We start from the raw sequence: 23,768 nt of genomic DNA on the forward strand, positions 1-23,768 counted from the left end.
CACTACAGGTAAGAGGAGAATTATGCATTTTTTTATTTGGTGTGATCTGTCCCTTTAAGTTACAGAAAACCAGGGTAATATTAAATAATTTCTTCAGTGAATATCAAACAAACCGCATCATATACATCCCAACACTGATTGGCTAATATTAATGTTTCCTATTGGCTGCAGGCACTGATCAAACTCCAGTTATCTGCTGGTTATTCCATTCGTCACTATGTGTTTGTTTTTGTAGGTGACTCCAGATGGGGCATCGGGGATGATGATGGTAAACATATGATCCGTCAGTCACGGCCTGCGAGAGTGGCTGTTTGTGTGTGTGTGTGTGTGTGTGTGTGTGTGGCCACAGTGCTGCAGGCTAAATAGTGCCATTATATTCCTACAGCAACACTAGTCACAGTCAGCTTGAGTCTCAAAGTCCTCTGGGATATCAGAGATATCTCTGCTCAAAGAACGCTGCCACCCTGCCACACACACACACACACACACACACACACAATCCCTCTGGGCATGGCAGCATGGAGCCAGGTGGGGTAGAAGAGAGGGCAATGCATGTGTGTTTATATTTCTGTGTGGTTTTTTGTGTTTGGCACAACAATGCAGAAATGCTGCCAGAGTCACATCACCAATTAAAGAGATGGTTTATTCAAATGATAGAAGAGGCATTTCATCTTGCCTCTGATGGACTCTAATAATGCAAATAGTTTTCATTTTCCGTGCACACATTTTGAGATATTCCTAAATCTCTGTTGAGCAGGGCTGTTGCAACAAACGCAATATCACAATACTGTGCTATTGACAAGCCAACTGCAGGGGATGGCAAGCAACCGCCACTAGCACTATGTTCATGTTTTTTCTTTTTTTTCATGAGAGCACCGTGTATTTACTCTCTGCTTCAAACACCAGCAGTGTGACGAGGTGCTGAGCATCTATTCTGTGCTGAGCGCTGCACACTTGTGTTTTTTTCTAGTTGCTGAGAGTTGAAAAATGTTCAGCTTTGGGTAAAAGGCTGGGGCCGCTCGTCACTCTCACTCAGTACCTAGCTGTCCAATCACAGTGAAGGAGGGGCTGGACAAATATCACAGAGACCAACTGCAACATTGCATTGAGAAGTTAATACTGAACCCACACAGACCGGTGGGTCTGTCTTCTCTCCTTACGTGCTTCTGCTAACTAACTTATTTGTAGAAACAACAAAAAAATGACAGACTGTTGAGCCACCCTTCAGGGCTATGCACAGTCCATTTTTTCGTCCAAAATTGTTGCATGACTAAAAATAAATATGACCTCACGTTGTGGCAATCATGTTTGCACACTGAATCTAAAACTTTTGTCCGTCATAAAAACAGGTTTGATTTTCTGCATTTTTGGGCAGCGGGACACAGCCACAGCAAGACAGAGGTACAGGGTATTAATTATATTCAGATAGCTTCACGTTCAACAGGTGAGATAGTAATATTCAGGTGAATAATGATGACGAGAAGGAGGATGTGGACCGCACACAGAATGTGGACAGACAGGGAGAACAGCTCCGCCCCTCATGCAGCTGCGGTGCCAAATGCAAGACAGGGAGGGAGTGTTTACAGCCAGACAGGTAACTCCAATGGAGAGAGGCAAAGGAGGAAATGAGTCTTTTCATTTTGTCACGTATTGTGAATTTTACACTGAATAGAACAATAAAACGCATCAGAATCAGTGTGCGTCTTTTTTTTTTTTTTTGGATGACGGATTTAAAAAATACATCCACAAAAAGACGGAGTCAGTGAGAAAATTCCATCACTGTGAGAGCCCTATCTGTTATATTTCTGCCTGCACACCAATACGGTGGAGAAATGGTGGAATTTAGCTTTTGGTGCTCACTGCAATAAAATATTACATTAAAAAAAATCCTAAGTAACATTTCTTTCCAGTAGGGATGCACCGAAATGAAAATTTGTGGCCTAAGCCAAATAAAATTAAACGCTTGGCTGAATACCGAGTATCAAATACCGAATGCCATTGTTTAGTTTTTCATTAGTTTTTGCAGATGAACCCCCTCCAGATTAGTGTTGTCATGGTACCAAAATTGGAACCCACGGTATGATACCAGTGAAAGTATCACGGTTCTGAGTAGTATCACGATACCACAGTGAAAATGAGGCAGATGTGCCTTTTGTCATTTATAAAAAGATAAATCACTTTTCTATAATACATCAATGATATTTCAATGGAATAAATTACTTACTGACTTATTCATACTTCAAAAATAGCATCAATAAGTGATTAACATAGGGGGGATCAAAATAAAATAAATAAATAAAATAAAAATCAAGCAAAAATCAACCAGCCACCCTCCTCCCCTGACAAGTAAAGAACAGTCCCTAAAGTGCGATTGGAATTTGAACTTATCCCACAGTAGTGGTACCTGAGGTACCGTAGTACTACGGTACTCAAATATTATGGTATCATATGTACGGTGGTGTTTTAGTACCGTGATCTACCGTTGGTACCAGTATATCCTGCAACACTACTCTAGATAGTTCAGTATTACATTCTTTGCAAACCACCTTTCTTCTATCACTCTCGAACACTTTGAAATATTGCCACACTACCGAAATTTTACTCCGCCTGTCACCGCATGCTGTTTGATTGCGTCATAAAACACTCCGCTATTATTCGGCCTTGCTTTTCACTTATTCCACCGAATACCAAATGTGTGTTTTTTTGCAATATTCGGCTGAATATATTCGGTTACCGAATATTCAGTGCATCCCGACTTTCCAGAAATCGTTTACTTGTGACAGCAAGTTCTTCTGCTTAAAATTGCTCACAGTGTGTTCTATGGATTAGCCGAAGTAATGGATACACTTCATTCAGGAAAGAGTTGTTGCCGCTGAATTTCTTGAAGGTCATTTTTCAATGCTGTGAGCCCAACAAACAAAATTCCATTCACCTCTATTTCATTTGGGGTGGAGGGAAAGATATCAAAACTACCGCATATAATTTTTTATTTGGGTGAAGTGACACTTTAAACTAACCCAACATCAATCATAAATACAGTATACTAATGGCTTGCCTGTCATATTTTACAGCTTCCAGTATAAAGTTACCTCTTAGCACATGAGGACAGAAATGCTCTAAAGAGATGAGAGAGGGAAGGTAAAAAGTACAGTGTGAAATAACGGACAGAGCAAGAAAGAGAGGAAGGATAAAGTAGGATCAAGGACACTGCTTATGAACGATCTTTAATGGTTATCATAGATATTAATGATTATATATCATTTTTTTTCGAATGCTATATAGTTATGTCATTGCAGTTTAAATCCACACTGTGCAGTGCTGGAAAAAAAGCATATTCTATATTGTGCAATACTGCCTGCAATATTGTCTCTGATAAACAGCACTGAGTTGAGCTAAGGCACCACAGATGGTAGAGCGAGCACAGAGCAGATATGAGAGGAGAGAGAGAGTGTGTATTTCCAGCCCCGCGGTCTCGTCTCCTTCACAGCGCTGGAAGGTCAGCCGAGCCTTGAGCCATAACACTCGCTCCCTTTTCACTTCAGTCCCGCTTTTATTCCAGCAGCACCACAGCGCTCTTTGACAATTGTCATCATGACGAATCAATATAGACTCTCCACAGACCCCCCTACCCCCTCCTCCGCTGCCCTTGAGTTTTTAAACACTGATCCAGCAGATAGTCCAGTTAAAGTCTCTTCCCAGGCCCTCCATTTTAAGGTTTACCCTTCACTCTCTACCATCCCTGCTTCTATCTTTTCTATTAGTCCTGTGTGTCCCCTGTCTCTCTTGTCTTGTCCTCTGGTTCTCTCTGTGTGTCATTTCAAGATTTAACTGGCATGCCATGATTAAAGAACCATGATACATCAAACTGTTGTACTTGTACAGGTGACTAGAATAGTCCTTACACGTTCCTTCAGTGGGACAATTGGTGGACTTAAACTTTGGGTGACCCATGATATGACATCATCCCTAATAACAATTTAGAAACAGAGAGATTTTACCATGTAAGTTTCTGTTTTAGGTGTGTGTGTGTGTGTGTGTGTGTGTCCTTTTTCTCTCTCTGCTCCTCCCTGTGTTGACTTTAAGCGTTATAACACGTCTTATTTTCAGGGCCCTGTAATTGTGATTGTGTGTGTACATGTTTCTCTCCAATCCATGGTAAAGTTGACAACCAGCGTAAAAACCAATCAGTGTGTGTGTATGTGCTGATTAGCGGTGTGCTAAGGCATGCGGCATGTAAGATGTGAGTGTTAATTCGTGTTGCGAGCATCGCAGTGACTTGTCTCGGCCCTCCGGTAATGAGCAGCGGCGTCGTTATGTGGCTCGGCTTCACGGTGTTTCCTCCCCGTCTCTGTGACATACTGGGCCGTGGTAATTGGTCACAGAGGGGACAGTAAATCTGTGCGAGGACGTGGGAGAGACACAGAGACAGAGAGAAAGAGTGTGTGTGTGTGTGTGTGTGTGTGTGTGTGTGTTTGTGTGTGTGCAGGAAGAGGTAGGTGATAGAGGACAGGGGGTGGGTGTCTTTCATCTTCACAGCTTTTTCTCTGTAAACCTCCAACTGTTTACAAGGACTGATGCCTATTTGCGCGCGCGCACACACACACACACACACACACACACACACACACACACACACACACACACACAGTCCCCCCCCCCCAATTGCTACCACCCACACGTATATACAGTAAATGACCTCAGCGCGCTACTGTCTGTGAGTATGGATTCTAATCAGACGTCGGCAGTATTGTGTCTGTCAAACCCGGCCAAGGTTACTTAACCTTCCAGTCTTAATTTCCCTTCCATTTTAGCTCCTTCCTCCATATCAAACATCAGCACATCTATGAGAGAAAAAAGGAAAAGAAGAGTGCGGGGAGGAAAATGAAGATTGCCATGCTTGGCTGAAACTCGGAGATGAAAGTAGAGGATGATTCACATTGCTGTGGCAAAATGAACTGAACCGAGCTGAGCTGTGCTGGGCTGGGCTATTTTTAAACTTCTCTACGCCGCAGCTACTGGAAGGGGACAATGTGAAGCAGAGCAATTCATTTCTATATCATGAGAGAAGGTATGTGAAATATGGTTTGCAGGAGGGTATGTGAAAATTAGTATAGGAGGCTTTGCCAAGAAGATTTTTTGGTGCATTGTGTAAACTAGTTGAGTTAGTAATTGCTTGAGAGATGCAGGAGAAGTATAAATTCCTCACCATATTCAAAGTCACATCAAAGGACTGGGATATGCCAATAAAGCTGACAATTTTGAGGCCATGTTGAATGATATACAAGCAAAGAACCTAGCTGAATGAAATGTTTTTATGGTAATTTCTACTTTTTGTAGAGCTTAGAGTAACCATTCAGTGTTATGGCTCATTTATGCTTAACGTTAGATACAGAGGTACAGTCGGATGTAGCCTTCTATCCGTACTCTGCGTTCATCTTTTCCTTATTTGTGCATGTTTTCTGAGAGCCTATGGATGCAGACAAAACAGAGCAGTACCACCAGAGATCGTGGAGGCAGTGTAGCAGACTTTAAGATGGATACGACTGCAGGAGAATACCGTGAATATCGTGAAATTAGTGAAAAGAATTCTCCATCCACATGTCGGGATATATATCATGGCTTCACAGACCACGGCTGTCAACAACTCTGCCCCCCGTGTAATGGTACGATATTATGACCTCCAAAGTCGCCTTGTTTGTTGATGTGTAAAGCTTTTGTCTCTGGCTGTATCTATGCTATCATAAACGATGCACGGTAGTATGAGGGCAGTGACGTTTACAACAACTAAACAGCCAAATCTATTTTCATTGCTAAAGGGAGTATAAAGGTGCCTTCTTGTTGAGGCTGGCTGTTAACAGTTGATGGCATTGACGTTCAAAGTTAAAATATTCTAACTTTTGTTATGGAATTTGTAACAGATATTATGTGGCTCCTTTACACAAGGTGAAAGCACAGGCAATCTTAACAATTAGTGGACATGACTGCAATAATTACATAAAATAATCTTATCTAATATATTCACCACTGCAACATATCCTCATGCATGTTTTGTTTTTCCTGTGCCATCCAAAAGGGGTTCTCTGTCTGCTGTCTACCATCTGCTAGTGAACGCAGCATAAAACAGTAATTAACACTGACTGAAAACCAAGAATAAGCAGGCTGAGGATCTATAGCCATGCTCACAGCTCTATTAGGCTGTAGGTGCAGTAACTAAATGCTAACATCAGCATGCTAACAATGCCAATGCTAATTTGGTGATGCACAACATGCATAATGTTAACTGTGTTCACCATCTTAGTCTAGCATACTAACATTTGCTAATTACCACTAAACACAAAATGTATCTAGTGTAGTGTAGCAAGGTGCCGCTAGTCTTGCTTAAAGTGAAAAACTACAAATAAAAAGCAGGAAAGCTGATGGCAGCGCTGAAAGTACATTCTCTCTCTCACCTTGATGGTCCAGAGGCCTCGTGGCTGCTCCCCCCAGCAGTGCACCGTCATCAGGGTCCAGTTTTTCAGGCCAGCAGTGGAGGCGTCGTTGGGCCGTGTGTCCAACAGCATTGACACAGTGCTGGCTGGAGATTCCAGGCTTATGGAGAGGTCACCGCGACACACGGTGCTGATGCTCACTCTCACCTGGTGAGAGACAGGTGGCCAAAAATAAATGAAGGAAAGAGGTGTGAACAAGGAGATTGATAGAGAGATAGGGAAAACAAGAGAGACAAGGTGAGGGGACAGAGACAGAACAACATGTAAACATGTTATCTTTCAGGTCATCAGAATATGGCTCCCTGTGGCTGTTTACTGAATGTGAGGGAACTTAGTGAAATAAAGACTAGTCATTTAAACACAATTTACTTACTGATAACCTGCATTTTTACCTAAGATAATAGTTTGACATTTGACGTATTTGCTTTCTTGCTGAGCATTAGATAAGAAAATAAATATCATTCTCATGTCTGTACACTAACTATGAGGTTGGAGCCAGCAAGCAGTTAGCTTAGCTTAGTATAATGACTGACAACGTGGAAACCAACTATGCTGGCTGTGTAATTAGCTTGGCGAATTAAAATGTTATGTTTGGTTTGTTTAATCCATATAAAAAACACGTGAAAACAACATTTTTTAGTTTTTGTACTTGGTGACTTTCAGCTGTACTGTTTGCATGGCAACTCTACAGTGACGACAAGTTTCCAAGAAACTCTTGCACCCGGCCAAGAAATAGTCCTGTACATACACCCCCATAAAACCATTTTGTTGTTTTTACACTTTGGTTTTTGTACAATTTAAATAAACAAGACGTTACCCATTAATTAGTGACATTTAGGCGTGCTGCTAGGCAGATTATGTTACCTGTAGATAGAGAGCTCAGTTAACTGTTTCCCTGTTTCCAGTCTTTGTGTTAAAGAAAGCTAGCGTCATATTTTGTGTACAGACATGGGAGTGGCATCAATCTTTTCATGACACTCTCTGCAAGAAAGCAAATATGCATATTTCCTAAAATATGAACAATGCCTTTAAATGTGAAGCAACACCAATTCAGACCGATCACTAAAAGGACTGGATTTTGGTGATCATTATTAATATGTGTGACACCCAGATGATTAGGCCAATACGGTAAACCTGCCAAGTTTAAATGCAAATCTAGTCAGTCTTGTCTGAGATACTGTACATGTCAGACAGATGGACAAACCAATGATCTGTCCTCTGTCCCCCGAAGATGAAGACAAAGACAAGTAGGGCACAGAAAGAGAAGACACAGTGAAAAAAGTGGCTGAGGGGAATATTAGCTAAATGATTTAAAGACGCACATGCAACCCCTCCAGCCCCCCACCCCAATGATTCCCACCCAGTAAACACTCTCCCTGTCCCTGTTCATCACAAGCAGCACATCTGGTGTGACAATGGCACATCGCAGAGAGAGCCGCCAAGCTGCAAAAAGACTGACAGCCCGCTCCTGTTTACAGCGTGTTACCACGGCAACACGTCCATCAATCACACCTCGCAGCGATGGCCTGACCCACGCTTTCTGCCAGGGAGCAGAGCCGCAAAGATGAAGCCTTTTCAATTTACATGCTGACACACTCCCGCTCCCTCTCTCTCTCTCTCTCTCTCTCTCTCTCTCTCTCTCTCTCTCTCTCCTGCTATTTCACAAGTACACACAACACACTCACAAACGGATAACTCGCACAAACTCAAATGTGCACGTACACAGACACGCACAGTACGTATGCCTGCTGACACAGTCAAACATAAACACATTTGCATGTATGTGCCTGTACTCAAGAAAACAGTTTTGCCATTTTCTGCAAATGACACAGCCAACACATTACACATCACAGTATGATCCTTTTTTTATCTCTTCTATTCTCAGATAGATCACATGACAAAGAAACAACGAAAACGATTTGTATGAAAAAAGTGTCCCTGATTGTGGACAGAAGTTAAGTTTTCAAAACACTGATGTCTTAATTTGTATGATGTCGAGATCAGGAGGAAACACTTGAGGGCTGTAAGAGGCAGTTTACAGCAGAACCACAATACAAGTACACAAGAAAATATCTATACTGTTGGTGAAAAATGACCATTTCACCTTTCCACATTTTAAAGGAATAGTTCCACAATTCTTAAATTCTTATTTGCTTTCTTGTCCTGAGTAACATGAGAAGATGAATGCCACTCTCTTATCTGTCCTTTAAATATAAACCTATAGCCAGTTATCTTAACTTATCATAAAGACTGGAAACCCTGTAAAGTCACAACAAGTTGTGGTTTAACAGGGGGTATGTGCGAGACTATTTGGTACGGATTAAACAAACAAGATATAACATGTTCATCAGCCCCTCCAGGATGCAACACAAATTCAGCCAATCCCAGTGAGTTTTGCACAGCCTTGCAATTTTGTCCAATCACCACAACTTCACAGCAAATTTGACTATTTAGAACCGGTAAAATCTCATTTCACTGTAGCGCTGTGCAGTGTATTGATCCGTTCAGCCCACTCTCTCTTTTCTCTGTTTATCATGATGCTACTGTGTGAGCTCCGTGCCTCCAACAGTCACACACAGTGACAGGGCTAACAGTCACATGGCTTATTTTATAGGACTGTAAATCACCAGTTTCATCACGATACAATATTATATCGATTCTCTAGACAACGGTACAATATTTGCTGATATTACAAAGTCTGCCACGATACGATTTTGAGGCAATTTAGGGGCCTATGACAGATATGAGATGATATTATATGCCCATTTAACACAGTCAGTTACAGAGGAAGCTGCCACACCTTACATTTATGGTTTGGGCCATAAAAGATAAAAAAAAAACTCTAACTGCTTACATTCAGTGAAGTTAACTTTAAACTGACTCCACTAGCACACATAAAACAGCACATGGGATAAGCTACCATTCAGGGATTTCTGCCAGAAAGTCCTTGCTGGTTGAAATGTTTTCATTTTAACACAAACCATCATATGTTTCCTAAAACATCAGGACTATCTGGCTTAAAGCCCTGAAGGCAAACTTCTCCAAACAGCCATGAAACATGGATTAACGACAAGATGATTTAACAAAAATATCAACTTCAGCTCAATAATAACTGTCAAGGTTCAGGGACGAAAGAATTGTTTTTTTTGCTGGTCACCAATTATTAGCTTAAAGGGAAATTTCAGTTTATTTCAACCCGTCTCCTATCGTCTTAAATTCGTTTCAAGTGACTAGTGACATAGAAATAATAGTTAGCATGTTAGCCGTTAGCCTAGATACAGCCGGGGCACATTAGTAGTGTCAGACCTGTTAAAACGTAAGTGAACGGGCATACCATCAAGTGCAAAGTTAGTCCACTAAACAAGCTTTTTTCCACAAAGACCGCCTCATATCGTTAGGATAAATGTCAGAGAACATATAGAAAATGACATGAAAACGTGTTGTCTTACCTTACTGGTGTGGTGCCATGTTTGTTTACCATTTAGCTCTGCATGGTGTTTTATCTCGTAACAGCATTGTTAACATTCACCATGTGCTCTGTCTGCTCTTACCTGTATTTTCTCCGAAATCCAAAATATTTCCACGCTGCTGACTTATTCCCAATTAAATAACGTTATCCTCATCGTCTTTCTCTCAGCTGCTTGCCATCTGCCCGCCACTGTTTGACGGCGACACAATCTTTCAAAATAAAAGCGTTTACTAACCATGACCGATATAGATCGATGTTTTCACTTTGCGTCGATGACATTGGATTGCTGATCATTTAATCGATATATCGTTCCAGTTCGATGGATTGTTACACCCCTAGTATTTTACCCAACAGGTTTAACAACAGATTTGAGCCGTTTCTGTGTCTGTGTGCGACTGTTGGGACGGCTCATTGTTGGATGTTATCTGCTGCTGCTGTCTTAGCTTGTGCTAACCAGGCAGAGAGATCAGGAGGAAAGCAGCTCATGGAGACAGTCCTTCAGTGCTGCATCAAATGGCAGAAACACCTGATCACTGGCAATCAGCTGTTGTCTCCCCACCTCCCACACCATCACAAATAGATTGTAATTCTATGGGAAACACTAAATGCTCATAATGATAGGCTCAGCTAAAGCATCACAATTATTTTTTAAATTTTCACTTGCCCTAGCAATGGCATTGGTGAAATCAGGCATTTCTGGACACAACAAACCCCAAAACAGCCCACAAAGTCCTGAGGAGATTGTTTAATTAGTGAGCTGCAGAGGTGCTTGCAGGTGGATTTTGGTACTCATGGAGAGAGCCAGGCTACCTGTTGTTTCTAAGCTACGCTACTCATGAAGCTGGTTATAAAGCAACTAGCTTTATATCTCTCTATATTTTCATACTAAAGTTATTCCTAAAAAATAGAAAAGATAGAGAGATAAATAGATTTTCGAACAATGTAGTACATGGTCAAGCCATCTGAGTGTGTTTTGAACTGCTGCCTGACCTGAACGTGCTCCAGAGTGTTGATCTCATTAGTCCTCCCATGGCAGGCCTCTGATTGGATGTTCACTTTGACAGTGCCTCCTGGAGAAATGATCCTAACCAATAAACACCATGTCAGTCAGTAGCCAGACCTCTTTCTCTCATGCTTATCAGACACACATACACATGCATCCTCTCTTACAGACAAAGCAGTGACAGTGTAGGTGACGACGAGATGAAAGATTATTGATTCCTGTTCTGTTGAAGACCATAAAGTAATGTGACACAACTAGGAAAACCTTGAAAGAAAACATTAAGATATAAATGACAATATATAAGCAACAAAAATCAGTAAGACACTATACAAATAAAACATCAGCAGCTATGGGGTTACATAAACATACAGTATGTAGTCGATAAAGCTTTTTACCTGATAGGATGGACTGTAACTTCTTGCGTGCACTTCCTCTGTGGGGCAACAGTGTTAAAGTGCACGGCTTGCTGCACCATCAGCCCTGCATCCAGCAACCCAAAACCATACCTGAAACGAGAAGGGGACGTGCACTCCATTATGTACTGTGTTTGTGTATACAATAAGGAAAAGCATCCTTATATGCTCACACACATGAACTGGAGGCTTTTACGTGGGCAGCTGAATGTGCTGCAGAGGAGAAGAGTAAGTGCTAATGGCTCCGACACGAGGAGGCAACAAGTCATTGACGAAGATGATGTTGTCCTCTGACACAATCGCTACCCGCTCTGTCCGGGCTGAGGCTGAGGGCTGCTGTTTGTACCTCCCGTAATTGCCTGGAGGATTGATTCTGAACAATGTGCCATCTCACGGACTGTAATCAAGCCTCATTATTCATTCTTTACCACCCCAATCTGGGTGCTGGAGACACAATGGCCGACCCTTAAGCGGCGTTGCTGCCTCGTGACTGTATGACCACTGCCTTTCTTACTTTCTCTCCTCCACTTTATCGCTCCTGCTTTGCCATCTCTTTACGTCTCTTTTGAATCATCCGCTCTCATCTTTCCTCTTTGCCCTCTCTTTTTTTCACAGAGCAGCCTGCTATTCAGCGTTCTTTTCCTCTCTAAATTCTCCTTCACTCTCCTCCATCAAACCTGAATTTCTTGCATCAGAACTCTTCTCCGCCACTTCAGTGATGCTGAAATCGCAGTCCTCATAAGTCTCTTCTTAATTCTCCCACAAATCTTTCATTTTCATGCACTTCTTCTCTTTTCACTCTTGTTAAAATCACAGTCCTCAAACTGAGTAACAGGGCTGTAACAACCTTTATTCTCCCCAGCCCCTCCTCTTGGAAATCCAGAGGGGGTGACAAAGAGCTAATTTCTGCCATTATTACCATACAGACCTTATGCCGTTAATCTGCAATAAGTGAAATTCATTATCCTGATGACGGGGTCTCTCGGAGCAGCAGAGAGAGAGACAGAGACAGGAGAAAGGAGAGAGCTGATCAATAACTCAATCTGCTGCCCTGCATGGGGCTCCATCTCCGCTGTCTCAGACTGTCAGTGTCTCTGAGGAGGAGGGGCAGGAGCTGCAGCCCACACCGTCCTCGTCCTAACAGCACGCCGCGCGATCAATGGACACAATCTAATCAGCCACTATCACCACCAATGACTTTTAGCATGTAGGCCCAGCATAATAGCATTAGGCAGACGGGTGTGTGGGGCTGAGGTGCGCTGCTGAAGTTCAAGGTCATTCGAGGGGTTTGTGAAAGCTGTGAAGAGTTGGAGCAAAACACAGCTGACAAGAGCTGAATGCAGAAGACTAGACCAGCAAGGAATTGACTGACATGGATCCTTCTGAAGAATTAAGAACCTTAATGTGTTTTTATTTGGCTCGTCAAGTTCCAAATGTGCTACTACTAAATGATTTGAGGTAAAAAGTGTCTTTATTGAGGTATCAATGTTTGTTAGAAGTCACCAAAAATGAACTGATTACAAGCAACTGTGATCCTGAATGCTCCCTAATACATATTTAAAGATGCATCCAAACTAGTTTTAGTGTTGTTGCATAAACTTTGCTCTGCTGTTATGAGAAAAACTAAAAGACACTCTTTGAACTCACTTCCTTTTTAAAACGATTACTTCATTTGACTATTGGCGCTGCAGAGAAACACAAAATGTGTTATGTAGAGAGGTAAGGGTTACATGTAACTGGGGTTTCAAGCCAGAACGACACATGTCTTAAACCACTAGGTCAGGGGTGGCCGTGGCTCAGGAGGTAAAGCAGGTCGTTCACTAATCGGTTTGGTTAGATCACAGGCGGTTCGATCCCTAGCTCTTCCAGCCCACGTCGAAGCATTCTTGTGCGAGATATTGAACCCGACATTACTCTGGATGGTTGTTCCATCAGTGTATGTGTGTTTAAGCTGAGTAGCAGGTGGCACCTTGTGTGGTGGCCTCGGCCAGTATGTGAATGTATGGGTGAATGTGACATGTAGCAAAAAAAAGTGCTTTGATTGGCCAGATGACTAAAAAGGTGCTATACAAGTGCAGGTCCATTTACCGTAAGACCACACCCCATACTCACTGAAAACAGACCCGCAATGCAAGGGGGCGTTATTTCAGGTAACGCTGAGACAATGAAAGAGCATCAGAGAAGGAAAGTTATCATGGAAACAACAACTTTATCTTTCATCACCACAAATGCAGGATGAACAGTAGAAATAGTGTTCATACTGAAAAGTATTTTCTAAAACAGCAGGGCATTACAGTTTTTAACAAACACCATTCAATAGGAGTAAATAGTGTATTTATTAGGAAATATTTTCACCAGCGGATTAAGCCACATTTTGTGCACTAGTGAGCATTAACAGTACCAGGAAGGTAAATGTTGGATTGACTATAAACAAACCACCATGTGTGTGTTCATGGTATTGAATGAACTTGTCACCTTGTGCAACAGTGTGGCATTGGGTAAGTTTGATACTATATCAGACTTCGGCTAACTGACAATACCTGATTTCAGCTTTGGTTTTGATCATTACATGGAATTTGTTGACAATTTAAAAAAAAAAAAAAAACCTGAATATTACCATATCTATGTACTATTAGTGAATCGTTGTTTACAGTTTGTAAACATAACATTCAAACTCCCTACACAATGTTGGAATAGGAAAGCCCACACCTTAGCAAGCTAACTAAGTTAACTGCCGGCATCTACCTGTCCAACAGAAAAAAGGCCAACTCAGCGCTGCTCTTTATCCCCATCCTCTCTTTCAGTGGTCGCCAGCAAAAGTGAAAGCCAAACCCAGATTCACTCTCATTTTGGAATGAGCTTTGTCTGCTTGGCATACGTTATTTTGTTTGTTAGGAACTCCTACATACTGTAGTATACCTGTAAGTACAGAGCCCACACAACTGTTCAACATGGCACTGCTCAGTGGCAGATTCACCAGAAAGAACACCAGAAATAGGCACTTGGGCTGCCTAATGTCCCGGATATATTCAATGTGATGGGGGCCATAATCACCATTACATTGAATGTATCTTATTATGCTATTTAGATCATTAGCTCACAAATTAAAGGGGAAATTTGCCACCTTTTATGTAGATGTCTAATAATTGTTGGTGGTAAATGTAGACAATTGAAGCAATAAATTCCACGTGTGTGCTATATCGACCGAGAAAGCTGCTTGTAGAGCCGTGCCAGCAGTGCCTACATGTACCAGTATGCATCACATGCTAGTCTTTGCTTATGGTCCCTGCCAGCCATATCCTCTTGCAAGGTGGGGTTCACACAGAATCCAGAAATGCCGGGAAGCACTGCCCACTTCCTTTCAGAGCCCATGTTAACCAACTGAGGTTGATGCACCACAGTGTGGTGCACAGCTTCGTGGCCAGTTTGTGATGTGCGGCAATAGTTTTCGCATCTGGTGAATTTTCTCTGCAAGCCGCATGTAAACACACTCATAATATATTATAAATCAAATAAAGGATATCTTATATATAACATATATGATCTGATTCTGATAAATGATAAAAGATGCAGGGCTTGCTTGCCAACCCTTCTGATTTTCCTGCTGTTCTTCTGGAGTTTTAATTATCCTTGTTTTAACCCCCACATTTCACAGTTTCAAAAATCAGCCCATCCACTGCATTTATAAGAAATAACCTTGCTGTTAGTTGTGCCCAAACACAGAGCAAGAGAGACAAAGAGACGCACGCACGCACGCACGCACGCACACACACACACACACACACACACAAGCAGATGGACAGACAGACAGAGTCAGAGAGACACAGAGAGAGACAGAAAATAGTAGAATTGCCTCAGCCTCTCTCTGCTGCATTTCTACGGCTGTAAACTCTGGCTCAAATGCATACGTCTGAATATCTGACTTTGCCAAAACATTGTAAAATGTCCATAACATTCTCTGTAGTCATATTTTAGGAGGCCATATTTGCAGTTGGAAATGTAGCTAGTCTGCAAAACAAGCAAAGAAAACAATAAAGTTCCGCTTTTGAGTGGCATCGAGAGCGCACCCCCAGGTAAGCCAAATAGTCTGTAGTTCCTCCTCCTTCCAACTACATCACTGTGACGTTAAATGATGGCACTGGATGAAGAAAAACTCGCTCAATAACATACGCACTCAAAGTTTACTGCTTCAGTAGACTGCATTTACCATCAACACTGACTGAACATCCACGTAGAAGGTGGCAAAATTTCTCTTTAATGCACTAATACAGAAATATTCCTCTGTCAGCTTACATGTCTTATGGTCTATTAATATGAAATCTGTATCTGGTATTTTGAAGACATAATTCTTAGCTAGAGTTAAAATAAGGTTCACGATTAGGTATGAAGATTCTGTCATGTAGAGTTCTGAATTTATCGTGTCATCATGAATTAGGCACTTAGACATTACATGTGTGAATATACTTTAGTTTAATTTCTCAGTCTGGCTGCCTAAAATTATTAAGTACAATGAAATACAAAAGCAGTAACAATAGATCACCTAACATATTTCACAGTGGAGAAAACTGATACCTTGACTTCTCATAAAACAGAAACTGTTGGTGACCGGGGCTCGCCACTCTGCTCCCTTTTAGTGATTAAATATACCCTCCCCACCCTGTACCCCTTAGTGAGAACTCTGCACCTATTAAATCCTACAGCTCCCGCAGATCGATCGGGCTTGCCCCAGCTCCAAGGCCATAAACCCACACAGGCATATATCTGATAGAGAAAGCTGCAGGAAACAGGTTTACCCACGATAGAACATGATGAAAATGACAGATTTTATGTCCCCTGCCATGTCAGTGAAACACCACCGCTGAGCTGAGCCGCTCCCCAGCCCTTTCAGCCATCTCATCATCAGTAGCAAGAATCGCAAAGACTAACACACTTTCAGGGAGAGCCTTGTGATCTCTCCCAACAAAAATGCGCACAGGATTTATCGCTGCTGTGGTGTGTGACACTGCGGAGTAGTTTAGTTACAGGATTTGTACATTTCCCTGTAATGAATGTGATTGAGATGTTTGGAAACACTGCAAAAATGTTTAAGATTAAAATGTCTTTAAGATGAAACCCACATAATGTAATTCATATCAAGCAATTAGTCAGAAAACATAGTCATCATATTTTCAACTTGTTCTCTCTCCACCTCCTGCGTGGTCGGAGGGAGGTTGAGCCAAGCCGACTACAGAGTGACAGCTGATCTTCTGTCCACGCAGCACGAAGCATGTTAAACCCCCGACCCCCCGCCTCCACACATATCGAATCTGCGGCCCTCGCATTTTCTCCATCCACTTTCACTCCTCGATAGCGCATGCCCTTGCAAACTCTTACTCCCTCCTTCTTTTTATCCATTAGGATGAAGGCCACTCCCCCCCACCTCTCCATGGGGCCTCTTTGTAACTGTCGAGGAACCCTTTTCACTTTTTGTTCTGCAGGCCTTCCCAGGTCCTTTCTCTGTTGATATTCACACCATCTGCCAGCAGTGGAGGAAGGTGCACACAAACCCAACTAGCACGGAGACATCAAGATCTCCAGGGTTGAGGTCCTCACTTCGTCTTTGCACACGGCATTAGAAACACAGTTTTAACAACTGGTGTGCTGCAACCAACACAGATTTTTGCAGCCATCCAGGGACCTAGCTACTGCGGTCTCACCCCTTGTTTGCAGTGGTACGTCCTGCTAAGTCCCCCCCAATAGAAGTGGCTGTAAAGAATCACTCAAGCCGCACTAAGCAGCTGCCTGTGAGTTAGGTCATTTTCCCAGGAGCCACAGAGTGGGCATTGGCAGGACCTCAAAAAGAGGGGACACCATCTGTTCAGCGCCTGAAAAGGTTGGTGACACCTTCTGTGGTACCAACAACTTCTAATTAAGTGGCCAGGAATGCAGTAGCAGCTCCAGCTCGTGATTGGTGGGCTTGCTTTAGTTATCCTGACGACAACACAGTAGACCCCCAGTCAGCTTCACGCACCTCTCCATCACATCTGGCCATTGGCTAATGAAAAATGAACGAAGAGAGAATACAATAAACACTTGATGAAGGTGACACATGACTGGAGCAGCCAACAAAAACTATATTTACTTTTGTTTTCTCTGATTTGTGTCCCTTTTTTGTACCTCTTAATTGAATGTTTATCAGGAGCATTGAAAACTGCATAAGCCCTGTGGTCAATCCCAGCGTGGTTTGTTTCCGTTATATCACGATGCACTAATTTCATTAATATTAGGATTTAAATGAAATAACAAACGGACTTAACGTTCTTCTGATTTCCATCGCTCTTACAGCCAAATCTGCTGCTCAGAAATGTTACTAATTAGGCTTATTAAGTAATTAAGAAGAGGTCTTAATTATATCTGCGCCAGTGGGACCTGCATGGCTGTAACCATGAAATGCTGTGCCGCGCTGCTCAGCTTTGTTGGTTTGGTTGTAATACAATTTCCCTCATTTAACTGTTCTGAATGTGTGTTTCTACAGAGAAAAAAAAGATTTTGGAATACATTTTTAGGCTGTATTAGGCAAATATCTGTCTGGCTTGAAATTACAGAGAAAGAAACACTCAGCAGGCTTCAACAGCACGGCCTCAAAATGTCAAGCGAATTACCTTGCAAAGAGTTAAAAGTTTAATGAAATATATTGCGGGGAGGAAAATGAGGGGTTTGGCACAGGCATGGACTTAGTCTCAGGAGAATGGGCACCAAGCGGCCCTCTCGGTCTCTACAGCCATCAGTCAAACTAGCAGCCACCCGTCCCCGTCTCTTACACAAGGAGACTTCTCTAGAAGCCACAATGATCTATACCCCATGACCTCACTCTCAGTGTCCAACATATTTTGATTTGTAGCTTGAGTGTTATTCAAACACAAATTCAAAAGAGGATGAAATTCAGCAGAGAGCTTTTGTTGGACGCACACCAAGGTACAGTCCTTTTAGATGTCTCTGCCCTTGTGGGGGGAGAAGAGAGAGAGAGAGAGAGAGAGAGAGAGAGAGAGAGAGAGAGAGAGAGAGAGAGAGAGAGAGAGAGAGAGAGGACTGAGTAAGCGCCGTGCTACAAGCTTGGCATAAGATTCCCTCCCGGGTCCCCAGTGCTTTTCTTTCACTCTGGACAAAGCAAACACTGAACCAGGAGCCTTTGTTTGCCTCTTCAAAGGGACAAGTTTTTGATGCCATATCACTAAATGCGATAGAGCAAACAGAAATGAAATGTTCAAGAACAAAGTCTGTGCTTAACAGGTATGACATCTGCTACATGATATCACCATGGAAACCACAAAGAGTTCGAAAGTTCTGTGTTCTATTTGAAATATTACAAAATATACTATTATGCCTTCAGGTTACAGGTCCCTTTAAGGGCATATGCCATTATTTGGACTATGGCAAAGACCTTAGTGAGCCTAGAACGTAACATGGAAAGCGGACATGCATAAATAGTGACGTTACTTTTGTTTAGGGTTATAAATCCCCAAGAGCTTCAATTTAAATAGTTATTTAGGATTTGGGAGGGGAAGAGTTATTTGAGAATATAAGAGAACATAATTTGTCCATTGTATTTGACTATGTTTTACAGCTGGGTTCTCTGAGATCCCACAAAGAGGTGATACATTTTCTGTCATGACTTATGAGACATGTCATTGCTTCAAAATCATGTTTATAAACACCTGTCAAAAATTTTATAAAAGTCATTAAGTATTGAGGTTAAGTATGTTTCTCAAACTGTTAAAGAGGGACCTGGGTTTCTCTAACACAACATTAGGGTTAACCAAATACCCTAAACTTCAATCAACAGCCCTGGCTATTATTAGCTTCAAAGATTGAATTTAACCGGGACAGGAATCTATATTAGATGGGCGTTTCACACAAAAGTCTTGCTCAGCAATCACAGGAATAGCTTACTATCGAACTAATTAGTTTAACCAATATTACTAATATTTACATACAAATCTGACTATCTGGAAATATCAGTTGTGAATCATTCATTTGATTTTGCCCTGAGAGGCCGCGCATCACAGACAGAGAGAGGCTCCCTGTAAACCAACACAAAACCTCTTTATCGAGTTAAAAACAATTTACAACTACAATCAGATTTTATGAAAAAGCTTTTCGATTATTTTGATTAGTGGACCATTACGGACTAAAGGAATGTAGGCTAAATAATCGAGGAATGGACACATTCAGATGTTGTGACCGCATCAGAGGTAGGAAGTCACCACGTTTTTTTTATTTTGTCTCTTTTGTCTCGTTTACCAGGTCGGTAAATCTGAATGAAATAAACTATACTTAGGTGGTTTCTGTAAAATGAAGTGAACAATTGAATTTAAACATTTATATTTGTATGTGCATTCTGAGTAGTTAAGTAATGTTAGCTCAGGTGGATAGGTGATGTCTCGGGCTTTGAGATGTTTTATACATTCAAAGAACTTATTAAAAATTGACCTGCTTTGATGCGTTAACAGCAATCAGACCTGGTGTCTAATTAAGACCGGTGTTTACTTTTTAAAAATCTGTAGCCACACCTGGCTATGAATGTTTTGCAGGACTTTGCTCAATACGGATGTGGAAATGTGATTTTTCTATTTAGTATTGCTAAAAACGGTGATATGGTGATGTATTGGTGGAGACTTCTGAGCTCTGCAGACTACAGAGCAGATTTTAAGTTGCCGACAACTTGCTGCAAGCTAACCATGGTGGTGACATAATTTAACTCTGAACAAGAAAAAAGAAAAGAGGGGTGAGGAGGATGCTCATGCCGTTGTGGAACTTTATTTTGAAATTTCTTCTGTTTTTCAACCCCCCTAGTAAAATATCAAAATTGCTACTAGTACATGAATTATGCATCAGTGGAGGTTTGGAGGAGCACAGGGTCCCAGCAACCCCCCACTCGTCTTGTAGCACAGTAGGGTGGAGTGGGTGATGTCTGTGTGTGTATGTGTGTAGGGGTTTGGGCGGAGGGGTGTACAGGCACCCCTCTGTTTGCCTGCTGCACCCCCCTGCCGGGAGACACGGCACCCCCTGCAGGAGGTGCAGTGCTCCGCTTCCCCTGTCCCTCGGGGCGAGTCGGTGTATGTCACACACAAACACACACTCAGCTCATTCAGCCCAGTTTATCTGCTGACCCATCAATCAAATGCATATCCACACAAACAAGCGCACACACAATTAACATCAACATTTTGCATCTGTGCTTACAACTGCAGTGCAACAATACTTCAGGCTTGCAAAGGAAAGAAATACTTTCAACCGAGTCACATTCCACTCAAAACTAAAGTTCCAAGAGAGGACATTAATAAGGAATAAGAAGGAGAGCTAAACACTGAGATGTCATGCCATTTGTTTATCTTAATAAACCTATTATTTCTAAATAATGCACACACCCATAAAGAGCCTCCACTTCCTCTCAATTACCCAACAATTACCCACACATAGATCCACTCTCCTTTCACAGGAAACAATATCATTGCATAGCTACAATAATATTAAGTGATAGTGGGATTGTTAGACTGTGGATGAGCTATATCTGTAATCTTCCCGTGCACACACTCACACAAATATGCACACACTTTCTCTCTCTGCTAAAACACATGTACATAGACCACAGGCTCAGTCACGGAGTAATTGGCTCAGCAATGAAAAAAGAGGAGGTCTGGATAATTAATTAATCTATCTGGCTGGGGCAGAGACGCAAGGCCAGTTTTACAACCCCACTAGGGAGACGGAGGGAGAGAAAAACAGAGAGAGAAAGAGTGGAGGAGAGAGAGTGGGGGTGGGTGGGGGCTGCCCTGGGACGATCTATGGCCTTCTATGAAATAGAAATAGCTTGCCAGAATGCAGTGGGTGTGTATACACTCACATTTTACACACAAACACACACATCTATTCCATTTTCCATGGATCTGTGCACCCTGGCACACACACACACATATAAAGACAAAATGACAAAATGCATACACACTCTCTGAACTTCATATTCATTGAGATTTATAAAACTGACAGAGTTGCGAGGTTATTGATCTTCAGTCAATTCACAGACAGACAAAATGGGAACAAACCTACTCTCAACATATTTTCCAAAGAAGATTACACTGCTTTATTTACGGTGATAAATGTGGGAAAATCACAAGAAGAGAAAGCCTTCTGATAAAATCCTTCCCACTGAAAACTTGTAAAAACTTGCTCTGTATTTCTTGATTCTTACAAGGGCACTGACTATCAGATTTTTGGTTTCTTCTAATTTTTTTTATGATTATGGCTGGGTATTGAAATCCTTTATTTTTTTGTTACTAACTGAAATGTGTGAGCCCATTTGCACGCAGGGACTTTTCCAAAGGCCAAAAAACCATCTCAGGGTTGCAGGAATGTTACCTATTGTTCCTGGTGCCAAATAGTCCATGCTCCAGGGTTAGGACTTTTGGATGAGCCAGAACCTTTCAGGGCAGAATACGGGGTGCTCAGAATCACTTTCACATCTGCATGTCTCTCGTGTCATTCCCTGCATCCATTCTAATATCAGAGTTGTGCAACAATACAAAGAAAGAACAACATGACTCAGTGTTATTTCCTCAGGTGTGAAAATTGCTTCTCAAACACTGGAGTTGTTTTTAAAAAGTTACTGGACTAATTTGCCTAAACTTTAGAGTTCTTCAGATGCAGTGGAAAAGCAAACACGGATGCACAAGTGGGAGTACAGTGCCTGATTTATTTCTGCTGCATTCACATGCTCTTCGAGTGGTCCCATTTCCTGAGTTGGGAAGTCGTTTATGAGCTTTTTACTTGTAATGAAGACACAATGTTGATGCTACAAAGAGGATGTGTTGTATTTAATTGCTCAGACTGTTTAACCTCCCAGTGAAGGTTCAGATGCTATCCAAGTGTGCTGAAACAATCTCAAGCTTTATATTACAAAGTGATTTTATGCCAGAATAGTTGCTGGACCAGTGGCCTGCGTCCCCTAAAACCACTTAAATATTGCTTTACGTTTGTTATCAGGGCTGATGCTCATAATTACCTTTTCCAACTAATCTAAGTCCTTCTGCGTGGACATCTAATAGCTACAGCCTAACAATGTATTACAACTTAACATGTGAGCCAAAATTAATATGTAATATATAAATTATTAAAAGTTTCTTAAAGATCAAGATCAAGATCAAGATAGCCTTTATTGTCATTGTACAGACACCTATACAACGAAACTGGGAGTGACACAACTGAAGGTGCATTAGGACTAAATATAAGAACAAAAATAAAACAAGTGGAGACAACCCAAGACAAACAAGACGAACGAGACAAGAGCATACAGGTCATTTACTTTCCTACGCCATGTTTTTGTGACATCAGCTTGACAAGTCATGTACCAAAATTCTCCAAGACCTAAGATGTTCAGACATGAGGGGGCGGTCATGTGAATTTTCCAGATGGGGAAACTCGTTTATCCGATTATTCCAACACCACATGAACGCAGGGTTCAGTCCAGTTCCTGTGGCATCTTGGTTCCTGGAACTATTTGATCACAAAGCGGCATTACTCTTTGATCAGACAGTTGCTGATTTAAATACAAATTTAGCCAATTTTAAACTGTTTTATCAAGGTCAACTTCTTGTATGACTTTGTGTGTGTACACAACATTTAACATTCGAGAACTTTCGCTTTGTCTTTCAAATGAAAAGAAAGTTTTTCCTTTCCTTTATATTTAAGTTTATATATGTTTTTTTAAGTATTGTTTTGTTGTTGGTACGGCAACTTCTGTGCTGAATACACACTTTAAGATAAAACTTTTAATCAATATGCAGCCTGACTGCTGGCAACTGAATGTTTTATTATTCTGTGTTCCCTCTCTAAATTTGGAAGTTTTGTGGGTTCGTGAACGCAGCTCAGGTGGAACTCTTCATGAGTACTTTTTTTCCCCCTTAGCAGCAGTTTGAGTCGCAGAGTGGATAACTGGATCAGATCAGATCAGATCAGATCAATGGATGGAGAAGCAGCTGCTGCAGAGGCATGTGAATGCAGACTTTTAGACCCAGCACAATCAACAGTTAAGTTTCACTTTGACTGTGTCTGACGCTCTACTGCTCCCTCTATGGCCAGAGTATGCTCTGCACTTTGTGAGTAAGGTGCAGTGAATAACCGAACAGTATATATATTACAACAGCACTGCCAATGAATGGTCCAGCTCCAAAAATAAAAAATCAATATGTGACGGCAGATGTTGTCATCGTGGTGGGCCGCCACAAATAAATTAATGTGCGAGAAACCCTGATGTTATTTTACCCTTGAACAAATTGTATGACAGAGTTGATGACAGGTAAGGGGCACCTAAATGCCTAATGAGGCATGTATATATATATATATATATATATATATATATA

The 23,768-nt window shown here is 41.6% G+C and overlaps 1 protein-coding gene across 4 annotated transcripts in view; it reads right to left on the bottom strand.

Annotated features, from left to right (window-relative positions):
* LOC117266197 (proprotein convertase subtilisin/kexin type 4-like) overlaps positions 1 to 23,768 on the bottom strand; it is a 227,562-nt gene that overhangs the window by 27,020 nt on the left and 176,774 nt on the right. For all 4 annotated transcript variants that reach the window (XR_013492226.1, XM_078171966.1, XM_078171965.1 and 1 more), the window contains 3 exons: positions 11,356 to 11,466; positions 10,948 to 11,041; positions 6,450 to 6,635 (listed from right to left, as the gene is read on the bottom strand). Coding sequence is in view for 3 of the 4 variants with exons in the window: in XM_078171966.1 (XP_078028092.1) it covers positions 6,450 to 6,635; positions 10,948 to 11,041; positions 11,356 to 11,466 (391 nt within the window). In the remaining variant the exon portion in view is untranslated. The remainder of the gene's footprint in view (positions 1 to 6,449; positions 6,636 to 10,947; positions 11,042 to 11,355; positions 11,467 to 23,768) is intronic.

The sequence above is a fragment of the Epinephelus lanceolatus genome, chromosome 10, assembly GCF_041903045.1.
Source record: "Epinephelus lanceolatus isolate andai-2023 chromosome 10, ASM4190304v1, whole genome shotgun sequence".
Taxonomy (NCBI): Eukaryota; Metazoa; Chordata; class Actinopteri; order Perciformes; family Serranidae; genus Epinephelus; species Epinephelus lanceolatus.